This window comes from Phycodurus eques, chromosome 20 (genome assembly GCF_024500275.1).
Source record: "Phycodurus eques isolate BA_2022a chromosome 20, UOR_Pequ_1.1, whole genome shotgun sequence".
NCBI classification, from domain to species: Eukaryota; Metazoa; Chordata; class Actinopteri; order Syngnathiformes; family Syngnathidae; genus Phycodurus; species Phycodurus eques.
Genome location: NC_084544.1, coordinates 7,461,173 through 7,473,681, shown reverse-complemented (window position 1 = coordinate 7,473,681; position 12,509 = coordinate 7,461,173). Strand labels below are relative to the sequence as shown.

At 40.4% G+C, this 12,509-nt stretch overlaps 1 protein-coding gene across 1 annotated transcript in view; it reads left to right on the top strand.

Moving 5' to 3' along the window:
* Positions 1 to 12,509, top strand: part of trappc9 (trafficking protein particle complex subunit 9) — a 117,826-nt gene that overhangs the window by 79,671 nt on the left and 25,646 nt on the right. The window contains 1 exon segment of the mRNA XM_061664150.1: positions 1,158 to 1,248. Coding sequence (XP_061520134.1) covers positions 1,158 to 1,248 — 91 coding nt within the window.

Sequence of the window (12,509 nt, the reverse complement as noted above, 5' to 3'; positions counted from 1 at the left end):
TTGGAACTGAGCCGCACAGAGCAAATAAACCAAACATATTTTATTGATTATTAGAGTCTGAAAGAGTGTTATTTTGAAAATCCGGTGTATCCGCCTGTGCCTCTGTAAAAAATGTCAAACCGCTCGTCTGTCACATAGTACAGTAGTAAAAAAGGTAAGCCTGCAAGACAGTAAAAATGAGTAAAACACAAATGTCTTTTTGAGAGCTACTTCAGAAAGAAGAACTGTCCAAGTAATGAGACAGAAGTGTACAACTACCAAGAAAAAGAAAGCTGCATTTGAAAGAAAATATCAGCAGTCCTACTTACAGGTGATTCTCACCCGCCTAACCCGCTCTGCGTTATAAGTGGCGACAGGCTCGCAAATGAGGCAATGAAGCCTTCAAAAACTGTCAAATAAAGCACTGGCTGAATACCCTGCTTTTATTTCCCCCCCATCCTACGTTTATGAAGCGTGATTTTCTGCGATGAGGGGGGCCAAAACAAAATTACACAGTTGATGAGACAAAGTTATGAAATGGTGACTAAAAGAATTACGGATTTTTCATATTTCATTGGTCTGGTAACAAGCATCAGTAAAGCTGTGTTAGCTTGTTAACTGCCACAATCAAACCCTGACCATGATCCAGCAAATGAGTGGTGCCTTGAGATATGGGTTTAATTCGTTAAAATTCATCAAAATACTCTCATCTAATCTTTCCCCATTGAAATAAATGGTCGTAGCACCCTATAATTTTGTTCTTTCTGAAAACATAGAGCAGTAACATAATTAAATAGAATTTAAAGAATTATGCAGTTTCTGCATCACGATTTAATGCTTCAATTCAATCAATTATTGTGCCGCTCCTCCTAGTGTGCCTGTCTTGGCCACCGGGGGCTGTATAATACAGTCATGCAGACACAAAAAAAGAAGAACAATTTCATAACTACTGTATTGTGACTCAGTAAGCTGCTGTAATATTAGTTTGTTGCAGAGGATAAAGAATATATGACTGGGAGTATTGTTATATTGTCTGTCTGCATGTGTCGCTTCACCATTTGTGTTCAAATACCCGTTGCTCAGAGGATGCTAAGTGTTAGCCGTTTACTATTATGCAATGCTAAAGTCGAACACAGTGGCATAACATTTCTTCATATTGTCCCTTAACCACCCTCCACCCTTCCCTGCGGCGCCACGGCGAGGCCAGCGTGGAGGGAGTCCTCAACCAGCTGGTCCTGGAGCACCTGCAGCTCGCTCCCTTGCAGTGGGGTGAGTCTCATATGTGATATGCCGTGTTGCTTTTTATCCGAGAGAAGCTTCACTTGCGTTTCATACCCGGTTCCGGTTATCCAGTCACCTCATTACCTGTCATTTAGCATGTGAAGCCCCGAAACTGGTCTCAACCCATGTTTTTATTTGCATATATAATGGCCTGCGGTCTATTTTGGAGAAGTGGAGACAGCAGCTCTGGTAGTGTGTGAACCTCCAGGGACCCGCCGAGCACTTTTTTCTGTCGCAGCATCTGCGATCGTCATCGGAAATCACTTTTGATTCACCAAGGGTAGTTTTCTGTAGGAGATTCACGGCACCTCGTTTTGGGCAGTGCCAGCTTTTAGTTGGCTGGGACCATTGTGCTTTTTTTTTTTTCCTGCAAAGAGGAAACAATCTGCAAAATGAGGTGCCAGAGCAGATCAAGCGTGGAAATGTAGACTTTGTTGAGATAGGTGGGAGGGATCGTGTAGAAATCACCTAGATCATCCCTCCTTAGTGTACAAATGTCTGAAAAAAAAAAAAAAACAAGGGTTACATTTGTTTCTTTTCCCCATCATCCTTATTTCCGTAAAGGTGGCCTCACACTTTCAGTCCCGGCCTTACGAGCCCTGCTGATTATATGAGCCAAGTAATTTGCGTCGGCCCATTAGGATGCCTTTATCTGTGTTGCCAAAACTATCATAGGCTCAATTACGGATGTAATTCAAGCTTTTCCCCTGCGCCTAAAAGTGTAAGTCTAATTGGATATGTTGACTTACTTTTTCCTAGCTTCACACACACACAGAGCGAGTGTAAAATTAGGCCTGCTGGCCAAACATTCCGTTTGTATTTGTAGTCGTTTAAGGGTTGTTTCTATCTGTGCTCTGTTGATTTGTGTGTGTGTGTGTGTGTGTGTGTAGCCTTTTCCAAGTTCTGACAGTTATCAGGGACGAAGATGCTGTTCCAAGGCCATAATGATGCTATCTGTCAGCAATACCCATGTTGCATTATTTTTATTTGTACTTTGTTATTCGTCTTAAGGGAACAAATGGAGGCCGAGGCAGACACTTTTAAAAGCACAGGAAGCTTTTAACAATTCAGGCACATCTTTTATTGCAAATTTGTCCCTGCAGGGTGGTAGAGATTTTTTTAAAAAAATGTATTTGACAAAGGCGCTGCCACATTACAAAAAGGAAGTGTAAATAAGACTAGTCACGTCTCCGGTTTATGAACTTGAATCGATGATATTAATTGTGGCTTGGTTTCTTTACTAATGCCAATAGATTTCTGCAAAGTCTTGATTTTATTTCATTTTCATTTTCCGCCTCAGCAATCAAAGTCAACTTGTCAGACCCTCTTTGATTCTGTTGACAAATTTCGGGTGGGGGAGAGAAAAGCCCACCAAATTGTACACATCCACCATTGATTTCATTGTGTCTGAAAAGGGTAGACAGTTTTACATACTTCCTAAATGCCAGAAGCTGAGTCTCGAAGATGCTTGACTCATGTTTTTTTTCTGCCTGACTGCTTTTATTATCTCTGACAACATTTTATTGCACTCGCAGATATAAGGGGTACTCCTCGGAAGTGTTCAAAAAGAAGACGTTTGTTGGCAGCCTTGGCGAATGAACGTGAAAAATTAGGATATGGACGTCACTTACATGCAGTGCTTAAGTCTATCTTGACTCATTTTATAAACACCTCAACTTAAAGGAGACATATGTATTGTTTTCCACAGTTTTTGTCAAAATACCCCAAGGATAAAGAATTACAGCATTCTGTTCACCCTATTTTTCTGCCTTTTTTAAGGCCCCCCTCTACTGCTGGGCCAATGCTAAGTACAGCTTCTTTGTTACCATGACAACTGGCAGCAGAGATACAGGCTTTTCCATTACAAGCGTCCATTACTTGCGGGAGCCCAGAGCAAGAATAAAAAAACATCATGAAGTGCTTTAATACACTCACAATTAATACAGAATCACAATGAGCTCGCCACATTTTGAACAGGAATAAGGAATTTCAAACAGAATTCTGTCCCAGCCTAGTTTTTCATTCTTCCATCTGTCAAATAGATATTTATGTTATTAAAATAGCTGTTGATCAAACAACTGAAAGCATTTACTTACTGTATTTTTTCACATACTGGTCATGCATTCTGTAGACTCATCTTTACTACTTTTGCTGTACTTTTGTTTTCTCCCACCCCGTTCTACCAAAGCTATAACGCTATGAATCAGTTTGAATTGCCCAACACTTTTTGGGCAATGTATCATCCATGATAAACTGCACTACAGTATCGCTGCAAACTTCAGTAAGTAGAAAATAAGTAATAATGTATTTTATATAGCACTTTTGTAAGACAGTGGTCAAAAGGTGCTTTACAGGACAGAAGAGTTGAGTATTAAAAACTTTACAACAGCAACAAATACATCACTGTAAACAGGACAGCAGCAATGTCGATAACAACAGCTGCAACAACTACAACACACTTTGAAGCAGACAGAAATTTTTTTTTTTTTTAAATGTCTGTTACTCTTTTTTTGTCAAAATACCCCTTTAAAAATCTATCACACACCCTATTTCTTGCTATTTCTTTCTTGCTGAAATCAACACTTTATAATGCCGGGCCAACAAGTCCAGAGTTTGTTACCATAACAACTGGGACTGCGACTGAAGTGGGTTGGCGGGGTGCTTTCGTCATCTCGCCGGCAAATGCCTGTGTAAAAGTTGGCCTGATCTCACCTTCAAGTTTATGCCTAACAGTCAGTTGTATCGCACTGGCAAGTGTGCGCAAAAGAACAGGTTGGATCTTGCCAGCGAGTGTGCGCAAAAGTTGGGCGGTTCCCGCCAGCGAGTGTGAGCATGTCATCTGCGTCTCGCTGGCAAATGTAGGCTTCATGGCAAGTGGCTGTGTAACAGTGGGCTGGAGCTCGCCAGCAAATGTACACATAATGGGAGGCTAGATCTTGCCAGTGAATGTGTGGGTAACAGCGGGCTGGACCTCACCACTGAGGTTCTGTGCAACAGTAGACCGGATCATCGCGCAAATGTGCACATAACAGCTGTTGGTTCTCACCAGCAAATGTATGCATAACAATAGACTGGATCTTGTCTGCAAGTGTGTGTTTTCTCTCCTTTGTGTTGCTCGGCGGTTTGGCTCTGGTCCTCTTGCCGGCAAATGTGCGCTTTCGTAACCGGAGTCCAGGGTGCAGAAAAAAATGTCAAGTGCTGTAAAGACAAAAAAATAATTTTCATATGGAGAAGGCAGCAATTCATTTGTATGTATTTGGTGCATAGATCTCCAAACACAAATTAAAGTTCCTCATTCCACAGAACTTAATGAAAAGCCCTCAGTCATTATATGTTTCCATCTCATTCGCCGCCAACCGATGACCAGTTTTCAGGTTAAATAAAGAATAAAGAATGTGAAGATGTAAGGTTGAGATGAATTGTAGCTTTTGCAAAATTGTCTTACTGAGAGAAATTTAACATGCTCCAAGGCGTGAATTTTTTTTCTTTACAGTCACATTCCTCATAATACATATTAAAATACTGGTTTTGAATGCGTGTGTGTTTTTTTTTAAATTGGCTTTATCATGAGAATGAATCTCAAGAAAAAATACCAAAGACATCTGATCCATTTAACAAAAATATCACACCATGTAACATTCCTACCTCCACACATACTGTAGTAGAGGTCGCAATGCCAGAACAGGTGGTTTTATTTGCCTTTTGCAGCCTGGCGTCATGTAGATAAGCTTATTGATTATAGAGTTGCTGGTCTGTCAACTTGATTAAAGGCAAAGTGGTGTGCCTCGTGATGAGGTGTCACTATATCAACTTAATGGGGTGTTGCTAAATACACAGTCATCTGGCCAATTGGATCGACACTTGCGTAGTTTGTATATAGCCTCACCGACTGTATAAACGACTGTAACAAAATATAAAAATACATGCATTATCAAATCAATTTTCAATTTTAAACAGTGGGGTTTTTCTCTCACTGTTTTGCTTTGAGAGACAAAACAGTAATCCCGCATGTGGACTTTGCAACCCATTGACCGCCCCCCCCCTCCCTCCACTCCTTTCTGAATGGAATACAAATTCACCCATGAATGGAAAGACAAATGTTTAACCTGGAAGAGAGATGGAAAGAGGAGGGTGCGGGCCGTGGCTGTAAAAGGCAAAGAGATAATTTAATAAGACGGCACTTGTGAAGCGGCTCACATGGTCGCAGTTTTATTTTATCCGCCCTCCCTGCCCCCTCCTGCTACCCTGCTCACACAGATGGATGTTTGGCTTTCGAGCGCACGCAGGGGGATCTCACCTCTGTAATAGTGTGCCTCCAAGCTTTTTTCAGGTGCCTAATTGCCATGAGTGATGGAGGTTGACAAATGGCACTGCCAAGTGGTTCAACCCTCCACACCCCCAAAAAAAGTACCCCAATACAGTCCTGTTGTGTTGATGAGGATTAAACCTGCAACATTAGAGGCAGGATGACAATGAATATATTCATGCTTGGCTGCAAGGAACGAAGGCTTTTACGCTGGCAACTTGTAATTTGTGTGCAAATACATCATCAGATATCTGCAATGCAATGCTATGGAGCCTTTGGGAGAGGCTATACAGCTTCCTGAAGCCAAGCTTCTATATAAATGTGAGTTCCCCTACTTGTCATATCCCAAAAATGGTAAAGCCTTAATATAGAAAGGTTTTGCCAGCCCAATATCCTGGTGTTTGAAAACAACATGGATGAAGTGGTTTGAATTTTACTTTTTAATGCGTTCACTAAGGATTGATTCACACTGCATGGTTCAAGTGGTACAATTCTGATATTTTGCTCTCAAGTGGCACAATCGCGATATATGTCATGGAAGCGTAACTAAGAACAAACATGGATAACAAAATTGGATATCTTCAGATCAGAATCAGACCGCTTCCAAATGTAGATAAAAAACGGATACGTATCGAATATGTGCCAAATGTGCACCGTAAACGTACAGATTGTGTATACCTCATAAGTGTGAGCTTGATGTCATCGAAATACCGTGATCGGTGACATAAAAACAAAAATTAATCGATGAACTACCCATTGTCGATACGTTATTTGCTCAAATGTCAATCCATATCCAGGAGACATCAAAACAGAGTATTTTATCCAAGGATGGCGATTGTGTTTCAAGCGGACTTAAATAGTCTTTGTCTTGTTTGCATGGTAATAAGGATTTGTGTAACATCCCCTCAGAACAAGCTCTCCCATGCAAATGTTGCGCAGTGCCGACGTAATTGGCACATAGAGACGTCAGGCTAACAGTCAATAAAATATCAGGGGGAAAGGCAGATATTTTATTACTGGCCCCACTTCCTCACTGTCCAACTACTGGAACAGAGAATCTTAAATTTGCAATAGCACCTGCCCATTTAGCTGATTGATAGGCCCGAAGAGGAGCACTGGCCAAGCAGAGATGGATTTATCCGCTTGTTTTTCACCTCTGTTGTCCAGGCTCTGTCAATCTACCCCAATCTTTTCTTTCAATAGAAAGCCGGAGTGGGCGTGCGCGATGAAAAGGGCCCACCTTTTCATCCATAGAGGCATAGCTGACTCAAAGGAACTATATGTTTGGTCTCTGGACAAACACACTCTTAAGGTTAATTGGTGAAGTTTTTCAGATCTGACACCTTGATCTGGAGGGCTTTTTGTTTCTCACATTGAAGGCGCTACCATAGACAAATTGACATCATGTTCTCTTTAGTGTGTGGGTACACACATGCCAATGTATAAAATGTGAGACCCCCCCACACATGATGGGTAAAAGAATCGCCATCCGTGGTCTCACTGCCCTTATAGTGTGATGTAATCAAGATGACCATCACAGCACACCACCGTACACCAAAAATCGCAAGCGGTCCATCATACTACATTCTACCATACTACCTGTGGGAGGCAGCATGGCGCCAAAGGGCATGCAGAATGCCGGAAAAAGCAAAGAAGAAACAAAATAGTCGTACAGTGGGGATAGGGACTGAGCCCTGCCGCTGCCGCAAATATTGAAAACCCTCGATTCCACCAAAATGCCACTATTTGGCACCAGGTCCATTATGTACTTTCAGTCTCGCCATTGATGGGCAAATTAGTTAACTTCCTGCTCCGTTCAGTCCAAAAGAAAAATGAATGAACAGAAAATGGAGCACTTCAACTTCCAGAAGAAATGTTTAAATACAATGTAAAGGATCATTTTAATTTCAATAAAACGGTGGGCAGCTCAAATGAGCATTGCTGTCTGCCGCTTTGCACTGGATTGAGTTGCCATAAAAGCAAAATTGGCTTCCACCGTTTTCCGAAAGACTCCGATCCCTCACATTTCTGTCCTTTAATTTTCCCACTGTTGTGAATCAAACAGGAAGTTAACCAGAAAATAATTTCCCGATCACTGGCGAGGCCGTAAGTTGATCGCGGATCTCGTGCATGTAGTCCATTACTGTTATTTCTTGGTCCTGAGCACAAAAACAGAGAATAGGTGACTTTCTTCAGCAAATTAAAGAAGATAGGTTCCAGAAAAATTTCAGGAATAGGCAAGTTCGGGAATGCCAAACCACAAAAATGCAGGTGTTCACTGTAGTAGAAGAAATAGAAGAACATAGGCTAAATGTTTATCTGGAAACTACATTGAGGTTCCAAACTCTTCTTCTTGTCATTTTTATTTTGGTGAATGACTTCTGAGACACTATTTTGTGTTTGTCAACAGTGCATGCTTCAGGTCGCATCCTAATTTGGTTTCACGTCACAGTCATGGAATCTGTGGGTTGGTCAAAGCTGAGTGTTGACTGACCACACAAGAATTTGTGATCATAAATATTGAACAGGTTTAAAATTCATAATTGTTGGCCCGGATTGGGGAGGAAAAATTCCTTTGAACAGACCTCACAATAAAAAGGATAATCGCTCAGAAACATATTTTTAGAGCCATCTAATCTATCATTTGATGACTGATCTGCTCAAATTAGGTTTTGTATCGGTACTGTATGCGTCTACTCCGCTTGAGAAGTGTCACAAGCTCCCTTCTGTAAGCGTGTGATTGTCAAAGTTAGCCCATTTAACAGGCTTGGGGCATCCATTTAGGAGGCATTTATCATAGCTACAGAACAATACGGGCCGTCAGTGCTGTAGTAGAGATTTATCAGACCTTCTCCCACCTGCCACTGACAGTCCACCTGAGAAGATTTCATTCATTTCGACAGGTGGGATTAGGTTTTTGGGTGAATTTGACTGTATTGTGTTCTAAGCACTTTTTTTTTAATTCTTTGAGACGCAACAAAAGAATCCCCGGCGGCTGCTGCATTCTCATACTTGGAAGACAGATTACCTGTCATCTCTCAAAGCAACAAAATCAAGTCTCTCTTGTGTCGTCACCCGAAGGTCCCTGCGCGCTCAGCCTCTCCGCCACATTAGAAGTGCCACTAAAAAGAGGGAGTAATGCGATGTGCCTCTCTCACCTGTGTAAGGAAAAATAAACACTGCTGTGTTATTACTCGCAGGCAGTAAGCGTCATCAATCCTCATCGGGAGAAAACACAAACAGATCATCCCTTGGATGTCTTGTTGAGGCTCCGTGAGTGTTTGCGGTATAGCTTAACGCTGTGAAATGATGGAAAAGCTTGTTTTAAGTGCCGTATCTCAGCTATGAATATCAGAACATGGAAATTAGTGGTCTTGAATACAAATGTACCTTGCTGGACAATTTAACAATGAACTTAACTGAAATTATTACTCGCTAAAGTGGGGTACACACATCGATTTTGAATATCTTAACCAACCACACACACGATCAGCTTAATGCTCTGATAGTATATGGTGTACTTAAGATGACCAACACAGCACACCACAATCTCCACCAACAATCAGAAGTCCCCTGCCCAAAAAAAAAAAAAAAAAAAAAAAAAACAACAAAAAAAAAAGACTGATGTTTGTGGTTGTACCAAAACGGGCCTTAGAGAAGCAGCATGGTGCCATAGGGCATCCAGACTACCCGAAAAATCTTGAGGTTGCTTCCTAATTTGTTATCGTTTCTTTTCACATCACAATTATGGGGTCCGTGGATCGGCCGAATTCTGTGTTGAACCCACAAATAAGTATTTGCAATCGTACATTTTGAAAAGCAAATCAGGAAGTAAAAAAATCATTCTTGAAATGCCCCAAACCATAGCATAATCTTTCAGAGACATCCCGTAATCGGGCCTTTGCTAACTTTGATCGGAAAGGGGACATGATACTTAATTTCAATTCACCATTATTGGTATTTGTGTATTGTGCTTAAGGTAACGCTTTGTATAAATTACTACAGGCATTTACCTTTGTATGTAATCCGCCAAGAATGTTTTTAAGGTGGAACAGAAGTGATTATTTAAATCAGGTTTTTGTCTAATTTGTACGTCCCACCCACATGCTATACTACATAATCTAGGCTAGCCTTTCGGAGTATGGGATACCAAATGAAGTTGTCACTTTTCCCAGGGCGCTTGGCCACCTGCTGAGTTCGTCTGTCTGTTTGACGACGACTAGTCGTGACACCCTCACGTCAGAGACGAGTCCCATTTGCTATGCTCGTTTGTCACCGTTGATCTTCATTAATGATCCTCTGGCGCCAACTGAGTCATTCTTCATATGTCTTATTTAGTTTTCTGCAGAATTCCTTTTTATTGTGTGTTGGCACCAAATACAATTGGTAGGTAATTAGCCATAGTGAAATTCAAGAAGGCAAAGTACAGAAAGTGTTATCTCAGTTTCTTCATCTCTGTGTCCACTGTGTACAGTCTTAAAGTCAGTGTTGATTTGTTTGTAAAATAAGGTTTTAAATTACTCTGTCCAGATAACATTGGTAGTGTGGCGGTTCACATAACTTTCCCACAGCTGACGTGGGATCAAGTTCCATTTAATGCTCTCCTACAAATCCACCTGTGATTGTGATAGTCCACCTTTCGCCTGAATTCACCTGTTGTCACCCCGAACAGGATAAGTGCTGTCGAAAATGGACAGATTACTCTAGCCAAACATTGATTTCTCAAAAGGGTCTTGTCTTGCACACGCATTCTATGCTCTGTGTTCTCACCCTGAATGTTTATTTAGCATTTTACTGCATTTGGGCTGGACTACTTTTTAGCCATCAGCATCATTTCACTTGAATTCAAAAGGTTCTGTGTGGTGTATAATAAGAGTGTTCACTCTAGCATCTACTAATTAAAGTTCATCAGTGGATGTAATTTATATTTGAGTCATTGTATGGCTCATACTGTACCGACACCTCAGACCCAGTAAGTTCTATTTCTAGTTGTATGGTTATCATTGTCCTTTTTCAGAAGATTTGTTGATGTTTTGTGAAGGTTTGAATTAGTTTTCTTTGACTTTTGTGCCATATACTTCCAGAATATTTTCTCAAATATTTGGGTACAGGGACATCCTTGCAAGGGAGAGATTACAACCATGTGTACCTCTAAATGACATAGGAATTATGTCACCTATTTCCAGGAAAAACATTCATAATGTGACAATAACAAATTCATGTTTTAGAGAAAATAAAATACACCAGAATGTTATGAGAATCAAATTTTTTTTTTCAAGAACAAAGTCTTGTCATCAACTCAACTCTGTGTTTTAAATATCTTGTTTTTCGAGCAAAAACTTACAACAGCAAAAAACTCCCACATTCACAGAGCAAAAATCTCAATTTTATGGGAATAGTCATATTTTTCCAAGATAGTCGTAATATTATGATACTAACGTCAATGTATAACTAGGGAAGATCTTAATTTAATAATCTAGAAAATATGCTTTTATTCTATAAAAATAAATAGGACTATGGTCTCTAAAATTAACCCTTTGGGCTCACAAATAAATAGAACTTTATTCCTGTCATATAAATGTAAAAATATAAATTTAAACTTTATTCATGCAGAGATATCAGATTGTTAAAGCAGGGATGGGTAATTAGCTTATTATGTTTACCTTATTGATGTGACAGTCCCTATATACAGTATACAGATACATCTCAATCAATTAGAATATGGTACAGAAAATAATTTATTTTAGCACTCATATATTATATAGATTCATTAAACTAATATCTACATTAGAAAGAATTGTAATTGTTTTGTTGGATAATATTGTAGTTTCTGGAGATGCACGGTAAATTTTGGGTTTTTGTTTGCTGTAAACTCTAATCATCAAAATTCTGCACATACCGGTATATTCAATTCAGTTTGGGTAGTACAGCTAGCTCTATGATATGAGTTTCACTTTTTGAATTGGGCTACCTAACTAAATGAAGCTTTTGACACCGTTCTAATTTAATGAGATGCACCTGCTGGGATGCACTTTTTTAAATGATACAACATAATTTATTGCAACTTATTTTGCGGACCCACAAGCTACAGCTCCCAGACCCAAGTTTATAAACCGCTGCTCTAGAAGACATAACAGGTCATTTCATAATGCGTTTAATATCTGGTAGGCCAGCTTGGGGTCCTCAGGAAAGACCAGCACGCTGACAATGCACTGTCAGCCCTTGTACACACAATATTCACCGCTCAGACCGCTGACAGCTACCTGCCGCTGTCACATATAGTGAACACGGCGGGCTCGAGCGAGACTCCTACTGAGATAGGTTGAGCACAACATCGCACGCCGGAATAGCACAAGCAAGAAACTGTGTCTCTCTGCGTAGAAAAATAAATAAATACTTTACCGGGTGACAGCATATCATGGAGAGGTGGGGGTTTCAGGGCCACGGAACATTTCCCCCGCCTCCCCTGGTGTAGTGCAGGAGAATCTATTTTTGGTAACACTTGATGAGAATACATTGTCACTTTTTTTTTTTTTTTTTTTTTTTCTCCCCCAGACTTTTATTTGCATTTGCTGGCTGCCTCTTGCTTTCACAATGCGTCCACGTGCGGGTAGAGTCCTGTATCACACATTTATAACTGGTGTTATTGCCTCTAATGGTGGTGCCGGCATTTAACAGGTTCAGAGAGGTTGCGCTTGCGAATGTTGCGTGGAATTAGAATAGGGTTTCACGTGCCATCTAACATAATTAACCGCACGGAGTGATTAACATGACACGAACAGTTGACTGGCTGCTGTCATTAGCTTTTCGTCTCAATGTCATTCAAGGGAAGCAATTCATTGCTTTCGGCAACTATCAGATGGCAAGATTAAAATTGACAAAAACTATATTTGATTGAGTCTGATCCAACCAAAAGTAAATGAGAACAGCTCCATATATTTCA